Source organism: Rhinoderma darwinii, chromosome 7, assembly GCF_050947455.1.
Source record: "Rhinoderma darwinii isolate aRhiDar2 chromosome 7, aRhiDar2.hap1, whole genome shotgun sequence".
NCBI lineage: Eukaryota > Metazoa > Chordata > Amphibia > Anura > Rhinodermatidae > Rhinoderma > Rhinoderma darwinii.
The window spans coordinates 143741725-143769543 of NC_134693.1; the positions used below are offsets into that span (position 1 = coordinate 143741725).

A 27819-nucleotide genomic window follows, 5' to 3' on the forward strand; every position below is an offset into this window, starting at 1 on the left:
GCACAGCACATGGATGTGCGTCCGTGTTTTTTACGCACCCATTGACCTCAATGGGTGCGTGATGCACAAAAAACGCACAAGTGTAGGACATGGTGAGTTTCACACAACGGACACACGCTGAGTGAAAAACACAATGTCTGAATGGCCCCATTGACTTGCATAGGTCCGTGCGACGTGCGTTATTTTCACACGCGTATCACGGAAGTGAAATACGCTCGTGTGAATTAGGCCTTAGACTTGGTGTGTTTTTGGTGCTTCTGCGTCTGTTGCTGCTGTTCACAATCCCCATTAATTCTAAGTCACTGAACTGGGTGACGACCTCTGCGCCCCTCATCATCATCATCATCATCACAGCAATGGTCACCCGGCTCTCTGCCTCGTTATGTAGCAACATGGGAGCGGGGGATGGGCTGCTGCAGAACTAGACCTGTTTTCCATTCAGGAATGTAAGAAAGCTGAGTGACGTCCTGGGAGCCGTGAGCGTGTCCATCACTCTGCTTTATTACTACCTGATAAAACGAGTGAATGGCTGAATATCGGACGACGGGTTTTATGGGGGAAAGTATCACTGCAGCCGGGATTATTTCCATTCACTTCTTCTGGTTTGCATGATTTCAAACACGGTAAAATGCACCTGGTGGGGGAGGGGGGGGGGGTGTAATACAAGATCCAATTAATCAGGTGTCATTCACATGGCCTGAAAACCGTCTCCGGTCAGTACGAGGTCCGGTCTCCTTTATCCACAGGCCGAGCCGGACTGTAAGAAAATGATTCTATTACAGATCTGTCCTGACTGCCCCCATGAAATGCAACATCACCCCAGAAATCAGAGTGGCGCTCCCCAGACAGCAGAGCATCACACCCCAGACATCAGAGCGGCGCTCCCCAGGCATCAGAGCGTCGCTCCCCAGGCATCAGAGCGTCGCTCCCCAGACATCAGAGCGTCGCTCCCCAGACAGCAGAGCGTCGCTCCCCAGACAGCAGAGCGTCGCTCCCCAGACAGCAGAGCGTCGCTCCCCAGACAGCAGAGCGTCGCTCCCCAGACATCAGAGCGTCGCTCCCCAGACATCAGAGCGTCGCTCCCCAGACATCAGAGCGTCGCTCCCCAGACATCAGAGCGTCGCTCCCCAGACATCAGAGCGTCGCTCCCCAGACATCAGAGCGTCGCTCCCCAGACATCAGTGCGTCGCACCCGACAGCAGAGCGTCGCACCCGACATCAGAGCGTCGCTCCCCAGACATCAGAGCGTCGCTCCCCAGACATCAGAGCGTCGCACCCCAGACAGCAGAGCGTCGCACCCCAGACAGCAGAGCGTCGCACCCCAGACAGCAGAGCGTCGCTCCCCAGACAGCAGAGCGTCGCTCCCCAGACAGCAGAGCGTCGCGCCCCAGACATCAGAGCGTCGAACACCAGACATCAGAGCGTCGCTCCCCAGACATCAGAGCGTCGCTCCCCAGACATCAGAGCGTCGCTCCCCAGACATCAGAGCGTCGCTACCCAGACATCAGAGCGTCGCTCCCCAGACATCAGAGCGTCGCTCCCCAGACAGCAGAGCGTCGCTCCCCAGACAGCAGAGCGGCGCTCCCCAGACATCAGAACGGCGCTCCCCAGACATCAGAACGGCGCGCCCCAGACAGCAGAGCGTCGCGCCCCAGACAGCAGAGCGTCGCGCCCCAGACAGCAGAGCGTCGCTCCCCAGACAGCAGAGCGTCGCTCCCCAGACAGCAGAGCGTCGCTCCCCAGACAGCAGAGCGTCGCTCCCCAGACAGCAGAGCGTCGCTCCCCAGACAGCAGAGCGTCGCGCCCCAGACATCAGAGCGTCGAACACCAGACATCAGAGCGTCGCTCCCCAGACATCAGAGCGTCGCTCCCCAGACATCAGAGCGTCGCTCCCCAGACAGCAGAGCGTCGCTCCCCAGACAGCAGAGCGTCGCTCCCCAGACAGCAGAGCGTCGCTCCCCAGACAGCAGAGCGTCGCTCCCCAGACAGCAGAGCGTCGCTCCCCAGACATCAGAACGGCACCCCAGCTTCTCTGCTGGAAATAATTCAGGACGTTTCTGTAGGATTGTCGTTCAGAACCGTACAGCGGCGCAGTCTCTACACGGCGATGCAAGACAACGAGGTCCTAGGCAAATTCTGAAGTGTCGTCTTTGTAAAACCGCATCAGAGCCACCAATAACAAAATGTAACATTGTATCTTATTGGTGGCAACAAAACGGTCACACGCACGAGACGTCACACATGATCCGTGCTGCCATATAAATACATAGATACATCCTGGTAACGATGATGACACGACACACCGGCGGCGCTCAAGTCACAACTTCATGTTATAGTAACGGATATAAAATCGCTCCGGTTTCTTGAAGCGGTCGTCCAGAATTAGAAACACGGCGGCTTTCTTGCTAAAACAGCGCCACACCTGCCCACAGGTTGTATGTGGTATTGCAGCTCAGCCCTATTGACTTCAATGAAGCTGACCTGCGTTACCAGATCCAACCTGTGGACAGGTGTGGCGCTGTTTAAGTAAAGAAGAAGCAATGTATATCTAGTTCTGGACAAGCAAGATAAGTCAATGAAGGCAAAGCTGTGCTGCAGCAGGAACGCCACAGTCTATGGAGGAGGGGCACGCCCCATTAAATGTGCAGCGTGTGAACGCAGGGGTTTCCCCAGTTTGTTGGGGCTCAGCCAATGACACTGAACAACGACAGGCGGTGACTTTTATTATTTATTTTCTTAAATAAATACACTTTACAGAAAAGAAACGATGATTTCTGGTTTGTGATTTCTGGGAAACGTCATCAGAGAAGAATTTCATACGAACAAATGATCATTGGGGGAGGGTACAGAATTGATGAGATCACAATACATGATGCCAACCAGGGTGGGGTCTACCTCACCCTAAACCCTCTCCGGGCCCAATCACTGTAATACTGACGGATGATCCGCGGAATACGATGAGCAGGAAACCGGATAACTGCGGCTGCCCCTCCCCCAACCCCAGAAACGACGCAGGATTCCCATTAAAATAAATTCATCAGACCCGTTGATCTCTGGTCATCGGTCACCGCGCGGACTGCCGGCCTCTTCCCAAAAATACACACAATTTAAAAGAAAAAAAAAATACACATTTCCTATGGAATATATTACAATTCTGTCATAAAAATACTTTGCTGACCAAAGTTAAGAAGAAAAAAAACACCCACCCCCCCTCCCCCTCCCCCTCCCCTTCAGTAATCCTGTGCAAAAAACTCAAAAACAAGACACAAAGAAAATAAAAAAAAGATTTTTTTTGCCACGGGGGAGGAGGGGACACGGCCCAGTCGTCTTTTTTTTTGGTTGTAGATTTTATCTTTTTCTATAAAACTATTCCTTTAAGAGCTCTGTTTTACAAAAGAAAAAAAAAAAAAAAGTCAGTCAGTCTTGGAGTCTGAACAGAGGCGAAGCGAAAGTCGCCGGACAACAGGGAGAACGTGTTTATTACAAGTGCAGACGTCCGTCAATGCGCCATCCTACAACCTGACAAAGCGCCATCGCAAACCGCAGCTCTGACCTTCCGTCTCCAAGAAGGAAAAGACCCTGTGAGCACCGGACGCCCCCAACTCCTCACTCATTCAACGCCAGAATAATGTCGTCTTCTAGATCAGAGTTGTCTGAACTGTCGGCTGTGGAAGGAAACACAAATGTCAGCAGAATCGGGACATCACTGAGAATGCCGCCTATCACTAGAGAGCAGCGGTGACATCACTGAGAATGCAGCCTATCACTAGAGAGCAGCGGTGACATCACTGAGAAAGAAGCCTATCACTAGAGAGCAGCGGTGACGTCACAGAGAATGAAGCCTATCACTAGAGAGCAGCGGTGCCGTCACTGAGAATGCAGCCTATCAATAGAGAGCAGCGGTGACGTCACTGAGAAAGAAGCCTATCACTAGAGAGCAGCGGTGACGTCACTGAGAATGCAGCCTATCACTAGAGAGCAGCGGTGACGTCACAGAGAATGAAGCCTATCACTAGAGAGCAGCGGTGCCGTCACTGAGAATGCAGCCTATCAATAGAGAGCAGCGGTGACGTCACTGAGAAAGAAGCCTATCACTAGAGAGCAGCGGTGACGTCACTGAGAATGCAGCCTATCACTAGAGAGCAGCGGTGACGTCACAGAGAATGAAGCCTATCACTAGAGAGCAGCGGTGACGTCACTGAGAATGCAGCCTATCACTAGAGAGCAGCGGTGACGTCACTGAGAATGAAGCCTATCACTAGAGAGCAGCGGTGACGTCACAGAGAATGAAGCCTATCACTAGAGAGCAGCGGTGACGTCACTGAGAATGCAGCCTATCACTAGAGAGCAGCGGTGCCGTCACTGAGAATGCAGCCTATCAATAGAGAGCAGCGGTGACGTCACTGAGAAAGAAGCCTATCACTAGAGAGCAGCGGTGACGTCACTGAGAATGCAGCCTATCACTAGAGAGCAGCGGTGACGTCACAGAGAATGAAGCCTATCACTAGAGAGCAGCGGTGCCGTCACTGAGAATGCAGCCTATCAATAGAGAGCAGCGGTGACGTCACTGAGAAAGAAGCCTATCACTAGAGAGCAGCGGTGACGTCACTGAGAATGCAGCCTATCACTAGAGAGCAGCGGTGACGTCACAGAGAATGAAGCCTATCACTAGAGAGCAGCGGTGACGTCACTGAGAATGCAGCCTATCACTAGAGAGCAGCGGTGACGTCACTGAGAATGAAGCCTATCACTAGAGAGCAGCGGTGACGTCATGGAGAAAGAAGCCTATCACTAGAGAGCAGCGGTGACGTCAGAGAATGCAGCCTATCCATTCACTAGAGAACAGCGGTGACAAAGAATGCAGTTTATCCATTCACTAGAGAGCAGCGGTGACATCACAGAGATGGCAGAATTCTCTATTTGCAAATGTGTGATGGGAAATGTCACAACTATGGAGAGGGCCACATACACAACGTTCACAACTTACAGTCTCCCAGTATCATCTCCACTTCTGGGTCAATGTCCGAGTCTTCATCAGGACCATCCTCATCTCCATCTTCACCGTCATCTTCTTCCTCTTCCAGCAAGTTTGCAAGTTCTTCATCATCAGAGGGGGAGAAGTCGTTCTCTCCGTCCTCACCCGCCTGCTCACCCACCTCCTCCTCTTCCTCCAGCTCCGCATCCAGCAGGGGACCAAGATCATCAGAGTCATCGTCGTCGTCATCATCCTCCTCATCCTCTTGTTCTTCCTCTTCCTGAAAGTCAAGAGCTGTTAATCAGTAACTTCCACCAATCAAAACTCACCAGTGAATTGTCAACCAACGGATCTCCGGTCACAGAAACCCCCCCCCCCCCCAAATATAAGACAATAAAGACTGGGACACTGTGCCACGGAAGGGGATTCGCTGACCCGCTGCCTTTTCATTATTTCACCCATCACTAGTAACTGGACCCCGATCTGCAGCGGACTCGCTCCCTCACCTGATCTTCCTCCTCATCTTCATCCTCTGCCAGTCGCTGCCTACCAACCTCATAGAGCCGGCAGACGGTGTCCATGTTCAGAGAATCCATCGTTCCTTGATTCTGGACGGAAAGAATACGCAGAGAATTTAATGATGAATGTTTCCCACGTATCACCACCGGCCACACACAGGGAGGCCCTCACCTCAATGACAGCCAAGTAGCAGTCTTTTGTGTCTGTGCACAGGTCGAATATATTCCGCTTCACATCAATGGTGGCTGAAGAGTAAACGACAACGCGGTCATCATACAAGATCAGTAATACGACAGCAAGCAGAGGAAACAAGCGAGAGTGAATATTACTGATCTACCGAAGATCACGGAGCCTATAGGCAGCAACCAGGCTCGAACCCACTACAGCCCAGGAGGGGGCAGGTCATTACTGGTGCGCCATCTAGTGGCAGGAACTGATCTACAAAATTGTGCTCCCTGGTCACGTTTCTGCTGGTTATAGGATTTTTTTTTTACATGGGTTCTGGATCCCGGGGTGGAGTTATGTAGATGAAACTCTATAAAGTAAGTCATGTCCATCATGGTATTGCTGGAGACCCCGCTGGCACTGCCTAATGGTTGGCACATTTCCGTAAAACATTCCATTTTTGGGAACCGAGGTGCGGAAATGTTTGCGTTTTTAGACACCGGAGTTTTGCTTCTGAAAATTTGCCCAAGACTCACCAATGGGTTTATAATCTGTGGCGTTAAATGTGCGGAAAGAGGAACCAAATGGACTCTTCATCCTCTCCTCCAGGAGGTCGTCCTCGTCATCAGCCTGCAGCATGGCTGCGGAAAAGACATAGAAAATCATCATTATAAGAGGAAGGGCCGCGGAGCGCAGGCCGAGGCCACATGACAGGACGCTCACCTCCATACATCACAGTCCCCGTGTTATTGAAGACCACGCGGCACTGGTCCAGATCTGGCACGGTGTTGAGGAGGTGGAAGGTTCGCAGGTCCCACTGAGCCGACAGTTATGGAAACTAACACATTTATAACATATCCTCTAATACACTTTGTTCCTCAATTTCTCTCCATTTTTTTAAGATCTCTGATTTCTGTCAGTGAAAGGAAACATTCACTGTTCACATCCAAAGACTGACAACCTTTCCTCACCTAAATACTTCCCAGAGTTGCAATTGAATCCAGTCCAGGTAGTGCATTCCTCCTCTGAATGTAATTTACTGACAGTAAGCAGAGATATTGAAGATGAAGCACAAAAACACAATTCCTGCTGAAGATTTCTACCAGGACAATCTTCAGCAGGAACAGTGTTTGTGTTTGATTTTCAATATCTCCACTTGCTGTCAGTTAATAGGAAGATAAAAGCAACCTTTAAACCACCCCCCCCCCCCTTTATCGTACATGCAGCGCTGCAGTGACCCAGGCGAGGAGGGAGCAGCTAAATTTTTTTATGAGCCCCATGTTATTTTTCGGCAGAGGATACAATCTCCGTGTTGACTATGACCTCCAGGCCGTTCGGATGGAAAACCCCACTGATGTTCATGTTGAACTTGTCAAACTTGTGAATGGCATGAGCGGAGCGCACGTCCCACAGAACCCCGTCATTCAGCACCAGGTCGTCAGTGGGGTTGAAGGTGGCACAGTTACGCTTGTAGTTGTTGGCCAGATCCGGGTTGTATAAAGTCAGCAACTTCTGTCCTGTCTGAATGTCATAAATCTGCAGGAGACACGGCAGGATAATAAGTGACAGTCGCCAGGGGTCATCGTGTATAGAACATTAGTCGTCCCTCACAATCTGCTATAAGGTGTTTACTGGCGTGAGGTGGTCGGAGGGAGTTTATTTCAGAGCCGCAGAAACACATGAAGAACCTACAAGTGTGCGAGTGTAAAAAGGATTCTCCAGGTTATAACGTTCAGTCTATTAGACACAAAATGTAAAACCAAAAAACATAATATACTTACCTCATTCTGCTCCGACCCGCTGCGACCATCCTGCAAGACCAAACCCAAACCAACGGCGGGTTGTCGGTCTTATAAAAAGCAATCTGTCGCAGCCGGGGTTAGTATAAGAATCATTGTACAGCCCCAGCCTTAGAGAGTTTCCCAGTTACTCTATAAATAACTGTAGACTGTAAAGTTTTGCAACTTTGGAACACACTGTATGCTTCAATACTTCCATTGTTAAAATCTCTGCTTGCTGTTGAGCTGAAATCTATTATTGATCTACTACTTTTCAGTCAGTTACAGTTGTGTCCAGTCTGAACAATCCTCTGTGATGTAAACATCCTGGTCTGCAGACTGATACATTTTAGCTGCACTGATACATTGGAACAAATTATCAGAAGAGGAGAGAGGTTTGTGCAGTTGCTGTGTTTAGATCACAAAGGATTATCTAGACTGATACAATTGTAACACATGCTCAGCTGTAAGCAGGACCATTACAGTTCATCCTCTGCAGGTAAACAAACATGTTTCTATTCACTGACAGTAAGCAGAAAAATTGAACATATGTAAGGAATTGAGAAAGTTGCAGAACTTTAATTGACAGTGATTAAGACCGTCCCTTAAATGACATTCACGGTTACAGCGGAAGAATTCTTGCCGTCTTGGTAATAATCTTCCAAGGGGTGGGGGCGCAGCATGTGCCGTATGTCTGCCCAGCCGTAATGTTATCAGGCAGAAGCGATGCCATTACTGACACCAAGCATTGAATAGTCAAGGCCCTGTCCACCAGCGTATAATGTATGGATGAGGCTGACCGGTCTCTAGCGCTGGTGTAGTGACGTTTCCGTATAACTCACATGAGCGGTTTCTTCCTTCGTGCCGATGACGCGGTCCTGGGACAGTTTGCTGAACTCCACATAATGATCCTCTGTAAATGAATGCCTGTAAATAAAATAAAACAAATGTGAGGCCAAGGATGAAGTGACACTTCGGATGGGATTCCGCTGCTTTTTTTTTTCATGCACTGCAGCGGAAAAAATGCAATGGAAAAAGCACGGGCGGTTTTTAAAAGCCACACGCGGTTTTTTTTAATTGCGTTAGTAAACATTGCATTTTTTAGAGGCGTCTTCAGACCTCCTCCTCCTTCCAGCCGAGTCCCACATCTGCCACGACTCACTTCATGTCAAAGACCGACTTCATGCCCCATAATGCAGAGAGCGGCTGGCTCCAAGTGGCGGCAGTCAGAAGAAGGGTCCCATCCTGTAAATACAGAAACATTATGTAACTAGAGCCGGAGACACGGGGAGAAGATAACGAGCAGTCAGATTTGCTGGAGTTCGCGGTAGGAGTGGGTACTTACACGTGACGGCTCCAGGTGTGTTATGGCGGAGTTGTGGCAATTGTAACTCGCTTCTTCCTGACCGCTAAACACATTATACAGCTTGAGTTGCCCTGTGCAGGTGCCCAACATCAAGAAACGTTCTCGCGCTGAAAACGCACAACATGTGAACCCGCTCTCATCTTCATTGGCTTCTCTGAAAACAGAAATTGGACGAAACCTGGAAGAAGAGAGGAAACGCGTGGTGAATACAGTCTTGATCCCATGGAAAAATCATAGCTCTGCTCCCATATGAATCTCACCTGCTGAATATAAGGTGTCGGTCAAAGCAGCCGCCATCCACACCCCCATATTTTGGGAAGGCGGCACGGCGAGTCAGCCGTGAAGTGCAATTGGTTGGTGCTTGTCTGCGTTGCTTGGGCTCTGGACATTGATGGGGAGTAAAAAGGGAGAAGGGAGGGCAAATGGCAACTGGGTTCTTACAACGAGCGTGCTGTTCTCGTAAGTATTCCGTCATGATACTGTCCAAAGTGGGTGGGGAAGGCACGTGGCGCTCCAGCTGTTTTCTGATTGCGGGGCTCTGGCTGTAAGCACCGTGGTCAGACTTTTGTCTCAGAACACGCGATCTCTTCCCATTGCAGGGTGACTGGCGTTCTCGTACAAAACTGATACGACCAATTAGAGGGGAACCTGTAGAGACATGGACAGGCGATGACAACTGAGGCGGCAGCTGGCTGCGAGATGGTGGGTGAGGGCACAAAGAGCTGGTAGACAGGCGGGCAGGGATGCGTGGTGTCCGTGGCAGGGTAACAGGTGAAGCGGTAGCTGGCGGTTGAGTGGTGGCTGCTGGCAGGAAGGATGAGGAGTGCGATGCAGCAGTCATAGGCAGGTCAGCCTCTCGAGTCAAAGCAGTTGCCGTTTCCTGTAGCCCCTTGGAAATGAGATGGTTGCGAATTAACAGCAAGAGTTCCTTCTCTGGGAAGGAGATACGAGACTGGGCCACCACATCTGCTTTCTGTAGTCGCGCCAATGAGACATCACTGCCCATGAGCAGGGGCTTCCCCGAGACCCTTTCAATGAGTTCCGCTGCAAACTTGCAGAAGCGGACGTGTTCGCTGCGCTTATCCTGGAGGATCGGCTCCTTCATTAGCTGCTGGATTTGACCGCTGCTGAATAAGGGAAGCTTGCTGATGATCTGCCTCACAGAACTGCTACGACCAAGACCAACCAACGCTTTACAGGACAGAGCCCGAATCTGGTCAGCATCTGTTATGGGCATCCTCACCGACAGCAGAGAGAGAAGCACCTTGATGCCATTATTACACTGAACAACATTCCACATCTTGGTCAGTGTCGGCTCCCCGCTCCCCCCACGTACGTGTGGCTGGAAAGTTTGAGAGATGGGGGTCCGCCTCCGCGGGGTTCCGGAGACATATTTGCCAATGCTGGAGATACGAATTTCTGGGGCACATACGCAATTGATGATGATCTGCAAGGCCGATTTCTGGATCTCTGCATCATGGGTGAAAAACTCTCCCTCAGCCACGCCCAAGACAATGCTCATCCCTAAAGAAAAAGAAAGGCAGTGAAGTGGGCAGCAAGAGATACTGATCTCACACTGAAGACAAATCATTGCTATTACATCACCTTCCTCTTCTTACCTGCAGTGGAGACCGTGGAGCCCGCCTCATCCAAAACATCCACCTGCTCTGCCAACTGCAGCTGAATTTTTGGCACCACTGTGAGGATAGAGAGGACGTCCAGAGCATAGCGGACCGTGTCATTTCTGTGTGGAGAGAATGAGATGTTCCAGTGTAAGTCACGACAAACAACACAAGCTTTGTATAGGTGATCATAGGATATTCTGCCAAGCTGACCGATGTCTGTCATTAGAAATTGTTATGTCTATGATGCCATAGGTCATGTAACAAGCATGGGGCTAAGCTGCAGTATCAGGCACACGTACAGACGAGCCGCTGCGCCTGGATAAACACTGAAGCGCCACGGCCCCTTAGTTCTGAATAAAGATGCAGGTGCCAGGGGTCGGACCTCCAACAATCAAAAATGAACGGACTATCCTGAGGCTCTCATCACATCACGTTTTTTGCACCCGGTTCAAAGGGAACAGTTTTATTTTTTTAATAAAGTTTACCATTAATACAGGATGCAACAGGACACAAAGATTAAGAAGGTTCACTGAAGTGACAACTGAGTAAAATATACCTTTTAATAGTAACTCGTTTTAAAAACAAGGGTAATACACCACTGTGAAATGAGCCCCACCGTGAAAATTAAAAAATGTATTAAACAGAAAACACTGAGTCATTATGATAGATATATCTCAGTGTTTGTAACAATAATTTGTCTGGAACCAGCATATATCCTGGGCACAACAATAGTACAATCCCCAAAAGAAGCACCAGTGTCCGAAATAAATCACCGGATCTCCTAGCGCTGGGTGTAACACAATGTTACTGTCCCCTATGCAGACATTCCATATACAATAAACGACCCTACGCGTTTCAGATACTCATCCTCAGGGGTCCGTATCTTGGTAACTCTGGCCTCATCACCAGCGATGTCATGCCGTTGACATCGATACGTGCATCTTCCCGTGACGCACAGCAGAATATCTGCTGTTGAATATTATTATCGCTGGTGATGAGGCCAGAGTTACCAAGATACGGACCCCTGAGGATGAGTATCTGAAACGCGTAGGGTCGTTTATTGTATATGGAATGTCTGCATAGGGGACAGTAACATTGTGTTACACCCAGCGCTAGGAGATCCGGTGATTTATTTCGGACACTGGTGCTTCTTTTGGGGATTGTACTATTGTTGTGCCCAGGATATATGCTGGTTCCAGACAAATTATTGTTACAAACACTGAGATATATCTATCATAATGACTCAGTGTTTTCTGTTTAATACATTTTTTAATTTTCACGGTGGGGCTCATTTCACAGTGGTGTATTACCCTTGTTTTTAAAACGAGTTACTATTAAAAGGTATATTTTACTCAGTTGTCACTTCAGTAAACCTTCTAAATCTTTCATATTGTGGGAGCACAATTATATTTATATCAAATTATACAGTGAATTTAGGACACAAAGATTATGCAGATGTCAGACGGGCCGCGTGCATCGCACTCACCTGGCGTAATACGTCTTCCAGCTGCAGGCGATTGAGATGAGCTGGAGGAGCAGCTGCACGCAGGACAGTTTAAGGAACACCTCTGCAGGTTCCCAGTACAGCTGAGAAGGGCCGAATGCTATCAGATATTCCATCATCTCCACATTCTGCTCTCGGGTGTATGTACAGGCCTAAAAAAAAAAAGGAGGAATTTAAATTGGAAACCAGAAAATAAAGCAAAGCTTCAGTAAGCGGTGACTACAAGCAGCTGCAAACCACACACAATGCTGGGAAATCCTGGCCCAAACATCTAATATACAGAACACGGAGGAGAAAGGAGCAGTGACGACTCGTAGCACCTAAAAGCTGAAAACACACGAGGCATAAACTCCCGCTGACCTTGTAAGGAGGTGGCGGATGGATCGGCAGGCCTCCTTCTGTGCGCTGCAACGACTGCTTTACTTGTTCCACCTTAGCGGCGAGGTGAGCTTCAAAGTATCTGCGTAAGGCCATGCAAGTATGTTTTCCGGTTTGTCGACTTGCAAATATCTCATCATCACTCAGTAGAGCGCCCTGGTCTTCTAAGTTCAGGATCTCCAGAGTACTGATCTGTACAAGGAAAATAGATTATACAGAATGAGGAGTTCTGCTTTCTCAAATCACAATTAAAACAAAATGTTATTCCCACACGGTTCCCCCGACATAACATGTAGCGTCCCTCTCATCATCCAGGTAAGGCACCCTGCACACGGATGGTCCGTGATTACGGGCACGGACGGTCGCAGACACCCGCATTTGCGGGCCGTCCTCCCATTATAAAAGTATAGGAGAACAGTCTGTAAATTCAAAACATGTCCTACTCTTTACGGAGTCTTTCTACAGCCCGGACACCTTCCCGTAAATAACCAGGAAGGTGTCCGTGGGCCATAGAAATGAACGTATTTTGATCGGTAATTAGGGATCCGTAATTCTGGAACAAAATTACAGTCGTGTGCATGGGGTTTAAGACCATTTGTTCCACTGGCAGCGCAGTTCCTTGTGTTCTCCAGCAGGTGTCTTTCTACTAGAGATGGAAGTGGCGTCTGTGTGGAGGGGTCTTCCAAGGGCACAGCAGTCGAGCTTCTCAGTGATGACCCGGCAGGTACCAGGTAAAGATCATAAACTATCCCACAACAAACAAAGCTCACCGATAACGAATATACCGCTCGCCCGTCTCTGGCTTCACTTACCAGGTTTACCAGCCGCCGTAATCCATCCTGGTTGTCAAACAGCTCCAAAACAGCACGGAAGGAGAAGCAGATGGAGAAAAACATGGTGGCGTGGCAGCAGCCTGACGCATGGGAGCACTCCATGAGCCACAGCGTGTAGTTTACCACATCCGCGAGCACCTTGTGTGGATGCATGCAGACCTAGGACAGGAGCAGAAATGGTTAAAATCCCCTCTGACGAGATGTCACCACCTCGTAGAGTGTACCTGGAGCTACCTGAGCTAGAACATTAGGGAGGAGATGTATTATGCAGAATTCACTGATATTTTTTATTAGTGGAGATCAGGACAATCACATGAATTATAAACGTCTTCTATACAAACTCAAATGGCCCAAGTCCAATGCATAATATGTGACCTCAGAGCAGTCAAAGGGTGTGTAGGTTCAGATAGCACCAGATACAGGGTGGAAGTGGTTTTGCACGGATAGGGGCCCAACCCAAACGATGAGTATGAAAAGAGAGTATCCGGCACACCAATTTGAAAAAGGTAAATTTTTAGTGCAACGTTTCGGTCGATACGACCTTCTTCAGGCACTGAGCCGTGCTGGATATACTGCATGGACGAGCGCTTGTTGAAGTAATAGCGGCTGGCCGCTTTGTCATGGCAGCAGCCAGTCTTCTGTAAGAAAATGGAAGTAACTTTCTAATATACTTCAGGTTTAAATTTCTCATTTTCAAAATCTCTGCTTGCTTTCAACGAATGGGGATATTCATGGTTTACATTCAGAGACTAAAAGCCACGCTAATCACGTCGGACATATGAGAGCTTGTTACAGTGTCTTGTTTTGTCAATTACACGACATTGCAGCACTCACCCGTTCCATAGCATCCTGATTGTAGGACAAGTAGTACAGACACATGGACACCCCAGTAGCTGCCATGGAAGGACGGGGAATCTCGAGCAGTTTCTGCACACCACCATGAGCGACGAACTCCGCAGCAAACTTATTGTGAAGGAGAAGAGAAGCCAAATGCTGCGCAATGAAAAAGAAAAACAACACACAGGTAAGACAGAAGAAAACAATAGCGGACGCCGAGCCAAAACCCTCTGCAGCCGTTTCTCAGTTTCCTCCCATCGCTGGGGATCTGACCGATTTTAAAGGATTTTCATTTTGCACATATTTGGTCTCATAATGCAGCCGCATCATCTCTTGTGACAGATAATGACATTTACAACACAGAAAAAGTTGCACGTCTGGTGCAAAGAAAAAAAATAAAAATGTGGGTCTATCAAAGTCATTGGACGATGGAGGTGAAGGACGGGAGGGACTGAATGCAGCCAAAGCCTTTTTATTGATCCGTCTTCCCACTGACAAAGTGAATGGCTGATAACAGAACATAATGCAAACAACAGAGCGGGACACAATCTCTATAACGAGCAGAATTTACCTTCAGGGCCTCGAATGTGAGAAGAACGTCGTTTGTTCGCTTCAGATCGATGTAATACATCATGAGCTCTCGGGATCCAATCTGCATGAATATCGGGAGCAGCTGGAAAAGAAAGACAAGAGATGACAAAGCTGAACCGTGGAAGACACAGACCTATTACATGAAAGAGAACAAGGACGCTGCCGGGAGCCTCATGTCCCTTATACCCCCTGCTGTTTATAGATGTGGAGGCCCAGGGTAAAAATTATAGGGTTCCCCACTTTGGTCAATACCTTATTATAAGAAGGGCTCCTTGATAATAAGCAGATCACAGAGTGTCTTCCTGCTGGGACCTCCAGCGATCAGCTATAATCAGTGGGGAAACCTGGCAATAAGTGTTCAGTTTCCCTGCAGCGCCACAACAGGGAAAATTAAGTATTACACAATGTTAATTCATATCAATGTGTTGTCTGTGTAATACAAGACAGTGTCTCTCTCTATGGACGACCTATGTAACCGCTCTCAAATCTGACCAAGAGATGACGATCCTGAAGAGGACCCCCCTCTATTACACCAGAATTCACTAATAACAAATAACATTATCTGCTGATGCCGCAGGAAATAAGAGAAAAGAGACGAGTGAATTGGTCCAAACGCCAGTCCATAGAATTCAATGGGAAATGGATTCTCCAATTATCCTCTTAAATACGTCAAAACAATCTCAAACCTGTAAAACGGATTTGCCCAATCTTCATGATAAAACATAATGGGAGGTGTTTATAATGTAATGACTTAAGTTCTCACTGCATTATAAAAGAACGGCATTAACACCACGCGTCAGGACCAGATCGCACCACGCGCCAAGACCCGATCGCAACACGCGTCAAGACCTCATTGCACCACGCGTCAAGACCCCATCGCGCCACGACCTCATCGCACCACGCGTCAAGACCTCATCGCGCCACGCGTCAAGACCTCATCGCGCCACGCGTCAAGACCTCATCGCGCCACGCGTCAAGACCTCATCGCGCCACGCGTCAAGACCTCATCGCGCCACGCGTCAAGACCTCATCGCGCCACGCGTCAAGACCTCATCGCGCCACGCGTCAAGACCTCATCGCGCCACGCGTCAAGACCTCATCGCGCCACGCGTCAAGACCTCATCGCACCACGCGTCAAGACCTTATCGCACCACACTTCAGTGCCGGTAAAAGGGATGCGGCTTTTGTGCAACCGATTTATGGGCATTTCCCGGCGAACTGGGTGTTTTCTAGCACTTTGCACCATATTCCACAATAGGTATGTGCCTTGATAGGGGAGAATGAGCACATTACCCTCCAAATACTGACTGGTCTACCTGTGAGCACTAAAGAGTCAGAAAGGGGTCAGTTTGGACAAAACCTTTGTAACACAAGGGTGAAAAAAGTCGATCTCTCTCCCCCAATCTAGTAATACACGGCCCCATCCTTGTAATAGACGCACAAGGTCTGCCAGGGAGACATCCCCTCTCCGCTCTAACCCTCCCCGACTGCCGGGGCCCCAAAAGATCTCTATATACTGGGAGGATAATTAGGAGATTCTAGAATTTGGGAAGTCTGAAATGTGAAAGACAAGGAGTCAGATAGTCTCGTATATTAGATTACTCTTGTATGCAGCTTCGTCAGTCTCTTGTCAGATAACCGGCAGCTGCTCCTCACCTCCTGGTATTCTCCAAGTGGCGTGAGGTACTGTAGGATCAGCCGCTGTTCGATGGATGGGGTCAGGGGTGACAAGTTGTAGTTGGTGCCAATAACCCAGACAGACATCTCTGACCAGCTGCTGTTGGAAAGTTCGCTTGTCGCTCGCTCAGTCTCAGAATAGCTCAGTTTCTGTTTCACCTTGCGGTGAGTTTCAGTGTCCGGTTTTGTTCTCCGTGGCGGTCCAGTGCCATCAGAATTAACCACGACCCCAAGACCTGGAGATGTCTCTGCCTGGAAAGAAAGATCAAGATTTTCCGCCTTTGATCTTGTATCAAGTGCGTTCTCTCCATAGTCCATGTCCACAGCCTCTTCATCCAGCGGCAGCAGCGGCTCACCAAGGGGTTTCCGCAGACTTGGACGCTTGCACTCCAGTTTGTTAGATGATTCCCGGGACTGAAGATCACGCAGTCTGCGCAAAACAAGTGCAACCTGCAGAAAGAAGTCAGAGGAACTAAATGCAGGGGACACAAGTTATGGATTGGTTTTTAAACTGAACAGATCAAAAATTCTTTGACGATTAATTTCTTCATTATCTTTATAGTTGTTGCAGATCTGTTTTTCTGATAAAGAGATTTCAAGCCGCTGCATAGACAAAGTGCCGACCATGGGGCAGCCTGCATTGCTCTTCAGAGCTGCAGTCACAATTCTGCTGGTTACTATTATAACTGTTGACAAGATTATAGACACAAAGATCCACTTCACCCGACAAGCAGAAAAGTGAGTGCAGCTCTGGAGTATAATACAGGACGTAACTCAGGATCAGTACAGGATAAGTAATGTAATGTATGTACACAGTGACTCCACCAGCAGAATAGAGAGTGCAGCTCTGGAGTATAATACAGGATATAACTCAGGATCAGTACAGGATAAGTAATGTAATGTATGTACACAGTGACTCCACCAGCAGAATAGTGAGTGCAGCTCTGGAGTATAATACAGGATGTAACTCAGGATCAGTACAGGATAAGTAATGTAATGTATTTACACAGTGACTCTACCAGCAAAATAGTGAGTGCAGCTCTGGAGTATAATACAGGATGTAACTCAGGATCAGTACAGGATAAGTAATGTAATGTATGTACACAGTGACTCCACCAGCAGAATAGTGAGTGCAGCTCTGGAGTATAATACAGGATGTAACTCAGGATCAGTACAGGATAAGTAATGTAATGTATGTACACAGTGACTCCACCAGCAGAATAGTGAGTGCAGCTCTGGAGTATAATACAGGATGTAACTCAGGATCAGTACAGGATAAGTAATGTAATGTATGTACACAGTGACTCCACCAGCAGAATAGTGAGTGCAGCTCTGGAGTATAATACAGGATGTAACTCAGGATCAGTACAGGATAAGTAATGTAATGTATGTACACAGTGACTCCACCAGCAGAATAGTGAGTGCAGCTCTGGAGTATAATACAGGATGTAACTCAGGATCAGTACAGGATAAGTAATGTAATGTATGTACACAGTGACTCCACCAGCAGAATAGTGAGTGCAGCTCTGGAGTATAATACAGGATGTAACTCAGGATCAGTACAAGATAAGTAATGTATGTACAGTGACTCCACCAGCAGAATAGTGAGTGCAGCTCTGGAGTATAATACAGGATGTAACTCAGGATCAGTACAGGATAAGTAATGTAATGTATGTACAGTGACTCCACCAGCAGAATAGTGAGTGCAGCTCTGGGGTATAATACAGGATGTAACTCAGGATCAGTGCAGGATAAGTAATGTAATGTATGTACACAGTGACTCCACCAGCAGAATAGTGAGTGCAGCTCTGGAGTATAATACAGGATGTAACTCAGGATCAGTACAGGATAAGTAATGTAATGTATGTACACAGTGACTCCACCAGTAGAATAGTGAGTGCAGCTCTGCAGTATAATACAGGATGTAACTCAGGATCAGTACAGGATATGTAATGTATGTACACAGTGACCCCACCAGCAGAATAGTGAGTGCAGCTCTGGAGTATCATACAGGATATAACTCAGGATCAGTACAGGATAAGTAATGTATGTACACAGTGACTCCACCAGCAGAATAGTGAGTGCAGCTCTGGAGTATCATACAGGATATAACTCAGGATCAGTACAGGATAAATAATGTAATGTGTTTAGACTAGGTGCGCAGATAGTTTAGTACCCTCCCTACATAGGGTAAGCTACTTTAGAAGTTTATAGACATTTACTGATCTTACCATCTGTGAGTTCTCATCGCGATAATTTGCAGCAATATCTTGATTCTCCATGGCTCCTCCCAGCAGCCCAATAGCGTAGGTGCGGAGGGGCTGCTCGGCTTCCCGTGCCCACTTGAAAAGGTTTTCGACAATTCCTTCCTAATAATGCAACAAACATTGTAATCCGCTGAAAATTATATAAATATGACATTAGGAAGAAATAGAATCTCCCAATACAAAGGAGCAGAAGGGGATGCATCTGCTTTCTATCAGTAAACACTGGGGGAGTTGATTTAAAAGTTTGTGGTTTACTTTCTCATGGAAAACACGTCGTGTGTAACTAACATGTTCGCTTTCTATATGGAGGTAACTGCAAACCTGGATCTGGGTCATGCGGACGTGATATTGCTAAATTTTGTAAAAGCATTTAATACTGTACCTTACAATAGCCTTGCACTGAAGATACGGACTGGGTGACAATGTATGTAAATGGGTAAAAAAATGGTTAAGGGACACAAAAAGTCATTGTGAATTGTAGATAGTCAACATGGGCTAACGTCAGCAGTGGAGACCACAAGGATCCGGACTGGGAGCAGTGGAGACCACAAGGATCCGGACTGGGAGCAGTGGAGACCACAAGGATCCGGACTGGGAGCAGTGGAGACCACAAGGATCCGGACTGGGAGCAGTGGAGACCACAAGGATCCGGACTGGGAGCAGTGGAGACCACAAGGATCCGGACTGGGAGCAGTGGAGACCACAAGGATCCGGACTGGGAGCAGTGGAGACCACAAGGATCCGGACTGGGAGCAGTGGAGACCACAAGGATCCGGACTGGGAGCAGTGGAGACCACAAGGATCCGGACTGGGAGCAGTAGAGACCACAAGGATCCGGACTGGGAGCAGTAGAGACCACAAGGATCCGGACTGGGAGCAGTAGAGACCACAAGGATCCGGACTGGGAGCAGTAGAGACCACAAGGATCCGGACTGGGAGCAGTAGAGACCACAAGGATCCGGACTGGGAGCAGTAGAGACCACAAGGATCCGGACTGGGAGCAGTAGAGACCACAAGGATCCGGACTGGGAGCAGTAGAGACCACAAGGATCCGGACTGGGAGCAGTAGAGACCACAAGGATCCGGACTGGGAGCAGTAGAGACCACAAGGATCCGGACTGGGAGCAGTAGAGACCACAAGGATCCGGACTGGGAGCAGTAGAGACCACAAGGATCCGGACTGGGAGCAGTAGAGACCACAAGGATCCGGACTGGGAGCAGTAGAGACCACAAGGATCCGGACTGGGAGCAGTAGAGACCACAAGGATCCGGACTGGGAGCAGTAGAGACCACAAGGATCCGGACTGGGAGCAGTAGAGACCACAAGGATCCGGACTGGGAGCAGTAGAGACCACAAGGATCCGGACTGGGAGCAGTAGAGACCACAAGGATCCGGACTGGGAGCAGTAGAGACCACAAGGATCCGGACTGGGAGCAGTAGAGACCACAAGGATCCGTACTGGGAGCAGTAGAGACCACAAGGATCCGTACTGGGAGCAGTAGAGACCACAAGGATCCGTACTGGGAGCAGTAGAGACCACAAGGATCCGTACTGGGAGCAGTAGAGACCACAAGGATCCGTACGGGAGCAGTGGAGACCACAAGGATCCGGACTGGGAGCAGTGGACACCACAAGGATCCGGACTGGGAGCAGTGGACACCACAAGGATCCGGACTGGGAGCAGTGGACACCACAAGGATCCGGACTGGGAGCAGTGGACACCACAAGGATCCGGACTGGGAGCAGTGGACACCACAAGGATCCGGACTGGGAGCAGTAGAGACCACAAGGATCCGTACTGGGAGCAGTAGAGACCACAAGGATCCGTACTGGGAGCAGTAGAGACCACAAGGATCCGTACTGGGAGCAGTAGAGACCACAAGGATCCGTACTGGGAGCAGTAGAGACCACAAGGATCCGTACTGGGAGCAGTAGAGACCACAAGGATCCGTACTGGGAGCAGTAGAGACCACAAGGATCCGTACTGGGAGCAGTAGAGACCACAAGGATCCGTACTGGGAGCAGTAGAGACCACAAGGATCCGTACTGGGAGCAGTAGAGACCACAAGGATCCGTACTGGGAGCAGTAGAGACCACAAGGATCCGTACTGGGAGCAGTAGAGACCACAAGGATCCGTACTGGGAGCAGTAGGGACCACAAGGATCCGTACTGGGAGCAGTAGGGACCACAAGGATCCGTACTGGGAGCAGTAGAGACCACAAGGACCCGGACTGGGAGCAGTAGAGACCACAAGGATCCGTACTGGGAGCAGTAGGGACCACAAGGATCCGGACTGGGAGCAGAGGAGACCACAAGGATCCGGACTGGAGCAGTGGAGACCACAAGGATGTAGGGCCAATACTTTTTCATCTATTTAATATATACCTTGCGGATGGGATAGAATTAAAGTCTCAGTTTTTGTTGATGACACATTTTGTAGGAAGCTTTGATAAGATGCAGCCTGGGCAGGAAGGTGGCAGATGAAACTGAATGTTGATAAATGGTGGGTGACTAGATGATTAAATGGGGGGGGGGGGGTATTTAAATATATTAAAAAATAAATAAAAATAAATCAGTGAACAGATTTGTACATTATATTTCACTGCAAAACCCTGGCTTGGCCGACTTTCTCATGACAGCGAAGGTCAGAACGCACAAACCTTCTCTTGGAACACCACAGCGGTCTCAAGCCCCGGCATTATGTCCAGCAATAGTCGGCAGGCCGCTGTGTTGAGTTGGGGCTCGCGGCTTGTCATGACGTAGGCGTTAATCAGCTAGTGGGAAGAGAAAGACAATACATCACACAGTAGAAACAGAAATAAAAATATACAAAAAAAATCGTTATTGCTGCTAAAATAGAGAATTCCCCCATCCAGACACTCACGGCATTCATGCAGTCATCGTTCTTGAAGAGAATACGCAGGAGGTGTCCCAGCATGCACTCCGGGTTTGCACGACCTGGAAAATACAATATTATAAAAAAACTAATTAACAACTCCACGCAGCCAAAGACAAGAAGATTTGTTCCTTTTCACCCTCAGCTTTCCATCACCTACGTTCTTGCGGGATAAGTTGTTTTTTTAGCAGCAATTTTGGTAACATATTTGTTGGAAGAATATAAGTAAATAAATGGTTAATGTTATTGTATGGGTTGTCACAGCTAGGGCGGTGCCATACGTGTTTATTTGTAGTAGTTATGTGACTTGCTGCAGGTTCACATGTACGTCTCAATGTGGGAACATAAAATGTACATGGACACCGAGGTGTAGGAAGGGGTCAATAATATGGAGCAAACCTCTAACTAAACCCAAAACCCACATATTTAGGTGCAGGCACAGAATAACAGTTGTTCTTATACCATCACAATATCCCCCATCCTCCCACAGAGAGAAGCGTAGGTGTGACCCAGCCAGGTTCCTTACAGCTGGAGGCTGAGAGTTGTAGTTTTGCAACAGCCGGAGAGCCACGTTGGAGACGGCTGGATTAGACAGGCAGAGCCAGCAGATCCTCCTGCTTCCTGGCTGAGGTCTGTAATTCTTCACAAAGCTCCGGCTCTGCCTCCTTTGTTTCCATATTCACTGTGCAGCTTCTTGATTTATGGCACCTAATAACTAACAGGTGACCTGTTGTAAGGAGAGCGCACAGTGAAGATTCTGCAGGAGGATCTTCCAGCGTTATCTACACATGGACAGCTGATGGCGTATATGGCAGATTTACTGCTGTCCATTCAGGTGTGCACAAGAAACTGCTAAATGTAATAATAAACGTTCACTGACCTGGGTGTCGGTCATCAAAGGGGTCGGGGTCTCCCTTACGATATTCCTCTGTTTCTTTTTCAATCAGTTCGGACATCCTAGGGTTAAAACGGGAAATTTTTTTTAATTCAATGCTTTTCCACAGCTCAGTTTATTATGAGATTCAGGACACAGAAATATTTCTCCATCTGTGACGAACCAGTTCCCATAATTTCAGGTTTATCAGGCCCCCTGCAGCTCTTCCGGTTCTCTCACCTGGTTAATATGGGCACCATGTCCTGCCCGCTGCCTAGTCCCGTTTCCCACTGTTCCAACAGGGAGGTCAGCTCTGCTTTAGAGTCGACGTGAGCCCCCGTGGACGCCATGTCTGTAATGTATGAAATAATGGTAAGAACTTCACCGACTCCAAATATATCTATTATCATCTGTCACACAAGATCCGTTATCAGTCACGGTAAGAAGGAAGGACGCCGAGACTTAAGGGCCTTTTACACCAGCCGACACTCAACCGGTGCAGCGAGCGCCAATCAGAGACATTGTTGACCGGCGCTCGTTTGCTCCTGTCACACGGAGCTGTGGATGGGGAGGAGCGCTCATTACCCCGATCTCTCGTCCTCATACTTTATCACGTCGGCAGCGCGTCTCCCGGTTTACACATCAAGATGCGCTGCCGACAACCAGAATATTTCACTTTTTTAAAACGATACGACCGGCAGATGATCCGGCGTTTGCTCGTTTATCTGCTGATCGCTGATCTGTTTACACGGCAATTATCGGCAACAAGCGTTATATGAACTAATGGTCTGCCCGATGATCTCCCCGTGTAAAACCCCCTTTAGTAGCGCGAGAGAGAACATAACACACATATATATATCAGGTCTAATAAATTCATTTCACTCCTCCCATTGAAGAACACTATAGTGGCTGATAACAGAGAACAATAGATTGTATTCACCTGTCCTACAGTCATCCTCCTCCCCCAGCCCGACATGTCTGATAATAGAGAACAATAGATTGCATTCACCTGTCCTACAGTCATCCTCCCCCAGCCTGACATGTCTGATAACAGAGAACAATAGATTGCATTTCACCAAAAGGTGAAGGGGAAGGGGCAGCTGTCAATGCAGAGTGTCCAATGTCCCGGACATCCTCTAGGTGGCGCCAACTACACCGGACACGTGGGGGAGAGAAGTGAAACCATGAGTTCAGGGCCGGGGAAAGGTGGGACTCATGTAACACGCGAGCACATGGCATCGGGACAAGGAAAAAAAAACTGGGAATGCAGCAAACGAGATCATCAACATGAAGGATTCGAGGAAATATCATTCCGGGCGACAAAAAAAAAAACCCGGAATGAGCCCGCAGGCAGAAGATTAACCCTATGAGGGCTGTGTGTTCATTTCTGTTGGTTTATAATATTATCCAAAAATGTACAAAAAGTGTAAAAAGTAAAAGCGTTGTATATTATAATGTACGTGCACAGAGAGGACGCTGCCCGCGCATCACCCTGAGTTATAGCAGAGGACCGCAACGTCCTGACCCGGGGGACGACCGCAAGTCATCGCATCCTACGTACCACAGGCGATTGTGTGGTGGGGGAGGGATTCAGATGCCGAGACCCCCCTGATCTCTAGAATGAAGGTCTGAGCGCAGGTGACGGTTTGGAGAACGTTCACAAGATGTAAATATAAAGCCGCAGGACGGACCCATCATTTTTTAGCTTCGTAAATTTAACACTAAAAACTTAATATTGAAGCAAAAAATGACAAACAAAAACCCCCGTGAACGGACGATCACATTCCTGCACATTTTCTCGCAGTTGCGTAGAAACGACCTCGACTGTCAAGCAGAGGAAACATGGCGGCCACGACCCGGAGGTGGGTTTTGGATTCCTAGCTGATAAACTTTTCCGGGTGGAGGGGGTCTCTGCATCTTATTAGATTTGAGGTGCATCTCTCAGCACCCCCTCTCCCCACAGTAGTAGTGGTATGACCCAACCATATACCCCCCCTAGTGTCAAGGAAGTTATGCTGGGACTTGTAGTCCTACAACATCTGGAATGGCACGAGGTGTCACCCACGTCTTCAGAGCCGGACTCACCCAGCGCTGTGGCCGACACTCTCTACCTGCATCTATGTGCGGTCTATACTGGCGGCTGCGGCCCCAACATCCTCGGTGCTGCTCCATGTGGCGTCCGAGACACCGAGACCGTCACCTTATTGTGACCTCACAGAATCCAACCCCAGTCCTCTCTACCCCAGAACCGGTCTCTTCTCCTGTATTGTGACTGTCTTTACCCCAGAACCTGTCTCTTCTCCTGTATTGTAGCGGTCTCTACCCCAGAACATGTCTCTTCTCCTGTATTGTGACTGTCTCTACCCCAGAACCGGTCTCTTCTCCTGTATTGTAGCGGTCTCTACCTCAGAACATGTCTCTTCTCCTGTATTGTGACTCTCTACCCCAGAACATGTCTCTTCTCCTGTATTGTGACTGTCTCTACCCCAGAACCGGTCTCTTCTCCTGTATTGTTACTGTCTCTACCCCAGAACCTGTCTCTTCTCCTGTATTGTAGCGGTCTCTACCCCAGAACAGGTCTCTACCCCAGAACCTGTCTCTTCTCCTGTATTGTGACTGTCTCTACCCCAGAACCTGTCTCTTCTCCTGTATTGTGACTGTCTCTACCTCAGAACCGGTCTCTTCTCCTGTATTGTGACTGTCTCTACCCCAGAACCTGTCTCTTCTCCTGTATTGTGACTGTCTCTACCTCAGAACCGGTCTCTTCTCCTGTATTGTGACTGTCTTTACCCCAGAACCTGTCTCTTCTCCTGTATTGTAGCGGTCTCTACCCCAGAACATGTCTCTTCTCCTGTATTGTGACTGTCTCTACCCCAGAACCGGTCTCTTCTCCTGTATTGTTACTGTCTCTACCCCAGAACCTGTCTCTTCTCCTGTATTGTAGCGGTCTCTACCCCAGAACAGGTCTCTACCCCAGAACCTGTCTCTTCTCCTGTATTGTGACTGTCTCTACCCCAGAACCGGTCTCTTCTCCTGTATTGTGACTGTCTCTACCCCAGAACCTGTCTCTTCTCCTGTATTGTGACTGTCTTTACCCCAGAACCTGTCTCTTCTCCTGTATTGTGACTGTCTCTACCCCAGAACCTGTCTCTTCTCCTGTATTGTGACTGTCTCTACCTCAGAACCGGTCTCTTCTCCTGTATTGTGACTGTCTCTACCTCAGAACCGGTCTCTTCTCCTGTATTGTGACTGTCTCTACCTCAGAACCGGTCTCTTCTCCTGTATTGTGACTGTCTCTACCTCAGAACCGGTCTCTTCTCCTGTATTGTGACTGTCTCTACCTCAGAACCTGTCTCTTCTCCTGTATTGTGACTGTCTCTACCCCAGAACCTGTCTCTTCAACTGTATTGTGACTGTCTCTACCACAGAACCTGTCTCTTCTCCTGTATTGTAGCGGTCTCTACCCCAGAACCTGTCTCTTCTCCTGTATTGTAGCGGTCTCTACCCCAGAACCTGTCTTCTCCTGTATTGTGACTGTCTCTACCACAGAACCTGTCTCTTCTCCTGTATTGTAGCGGTCTCTACCCCAGAACCGGTCTCTTCTCCTGTATTGTGACTGTCTCTACCCCAGAACATGTCTTCTCCTGTATTGTGACTCTCTACCCCAGAACCTGTCTCTTCTCCTGTATTGTGACTGTCTGTCTCTTCTCCTGTTTTGTGACTGTCTCTACCTTAGAACCGGTCTCTTCTCCTGTATTGTAGCGGTCTCTACCTCAGAACCTGTCTTCTCCTGTATTGTGACTGTCTCTACCTCAGAACCTGTCTCTTCTCCTGTATTGTGACTGTCTCTACCCCACAACCTGTCTCTTCTCCTATATTGTAGCGGTCTCTACCTCAGAACCTGTCTCTTCTCCTGTATTGTGACTGTCTCTACCTCAGAACCTGTCTCTTCTCCTGTATTGTAGCGGTCTCTACCCCAGAACATGTCTCTTCTCCTGTATTGTGACTGTCTCTACCCCAGAACCGGTCTCTTCTCCTGTATTGCGACTGTCTCTACCCCAGAACATGTCTCTTCTCCTGTATTGTAGCGGTCTCTACCTCAGAACCGGTCTCTTCTCCTGTATTGTAGCGGTCTCTACCTCAGAACCTGTCTTCTCCTGTATTGTAGCGGTCTCTACCTCAGAACATGTCTCTTCTCCTGTATTGTGACTGTCTCTACCCCAGAACCTGTCTCTTCTCCTGTATTGTGACTGTCTCTATCCCAGAACCTGTCTCTTCTCCTGTATTGTGACTGTCTCTACCCCAGAACCGGTCTCTTCTCCTGTATTGCGACTGTCTCTACCCCAGAACATGTCTCTTCTCCTGTATTGTAGCGGTCTCTACCTCAGAACCGGTCTCTTCTCCTGTATTGTAGCGGTCTCTACCTCAGAACATGTCTCTTCTCCTGTATTGTGACTGTCTCTACCCCAGAACCTGTCTCTTCTCCTGTATTGTGACTGTCTCTATCCCAGAACCTGTCTCTTCTCCTGTATTGTGACGGTCTCTACCCCACAACCTGTCTCTTCTCCTATATTGTAGCGGTCTCTACCTCAGAACATGTCTCTTCTCCTGTATTGTGACTCTCTACCCCAGAACCTGTCTCTTCTCCTGTATTGTGACTGTCTCTACCTCAGAACCTGTCTCTTCTCCTGTATTGTGACTGTCTCTACCTCAGAACACGTCTCTTCTCCTGTATTGTAGCGGTCTCTACCTCAGAACATGTCTCTTCTCCTGTATTGTGACTGTCTCTACCCCAGAACCGGTCTCTTCTCCTGTATTGTGACTGTCTCTATCCCAGAACATGTCTCTTCTCCTGTATTGTGACTGTCTCTACCTCAGAACCTGTCTCTTCTCCTGTATTGTGACTGTCTCTACCTCAGAACCTGTCTCTTCTCCTGTATTGTGACTGTCTCTACCTCAGAACACGTCTCTTCTCCTGTATTGTGACTGTCTCTATCCCAGAACCTGTCTCTTCTGTATTGTGACTGCTTCTTCCTCAGACTCTGCTCCCCACGGCTCCGTTCTTCCCGCTCTCTTATCTCCACTCGGCTCCGATCCCTCCCCCTCGTGTCTCGGTCGCTCTACTCCCCCAGTCTCTTATGTGCCCCGGCTCCGGTCTCTCACCTCTCGGCCTCCGACTCTCACGCTCTTGGGTCTTCTGTCGCACGCTTCACACGTCACCGGCCTGCGCGTCTTCTTTCCCTCCACAGACCGCCCGGCCCCAAGAGCGCACAGCATAGTGGGTAGTGTAGTCCTATCGTGACGTAGTAAACTGGACGGTCGGCGGCCATGTTGTGACTGGCGGACCCGAGGAAATATTTGTGGCCATGTTGTGACTGGGGAAAACGATGCAATACTCGTGGCCACGTTGTGATTGGCTGTGTTAGCCAATCAGCATTTTGTTTCCTTTTTGTGATAGGCTGAACACAAAATCACTGCAGCTGATTGGCTGGGCACTATAAAGCAATGACAGCCAATAAGAATGCATCAAGT

At 48.6% G+C, this 27819-nt stretch overlaps 1 protein-coding gene across 4 annotated transcripts; it reads right to left on the reverse strand.

Moving 5' to 3' along the window:
- Positions 1-3461: 3461 nt before the first annotated feature.
- On the reverse strand, positions 3462-27796 carry LOC142656931 (DDB1- and CUL4-associated factor 1-like). Of its 4 annotated transcripts, none has more exons than XM_075831950.1 (24): positions 27451-27796; positions 22528-22639; positions 22294-22370; positions 21402-21475; positions 21178-21291; positions 18480-18617; positions 16228-16698; positions 14552-14653; positions 13978-14136; positions 13123-13302; positions 12293-12502; positions 11915-12084; positions 10423-10547; positions 9064-10327; positions 8783-8981; positions 8600-8682; positions 8280-8364; positions 6962-7195; positions 6383-6476; positions 6196-6300; positions 5666-5739; positions 5482-5583; positions 4988-5255; positions 3462-3665 (listed from the first exon to the last, which is right to left on the reverse strand). In XM_075831950.1, exons 2-24 carry the CDS (start codon positions 22635-22637, stop codon positions 3607-3609), a joined length of 4497 nt encoding a protein of 1498 aa, XP_075688065.1. In that variant the 5' UTR covers positions 22638-22639; positions 27451-27796; the 3' UTR covers positions 3462-3606. The 4 variants fall into 4 exon arrangements, with proteins under 4 accessions (XP_075688065.1, XP_075688063.1, XP_075688064.1 ...); XM_075831948.1 differs by lacking the exon at positions 27451-27796 and adding an exon at positions 24399-24482; XM_075831949.1 differs by lacking the exon at positions 27451-27796 and adding an exon at positions 24373-24480.
- Between the last annotated feature and the right edge of the window lie 23 nt (positions 27797-27819).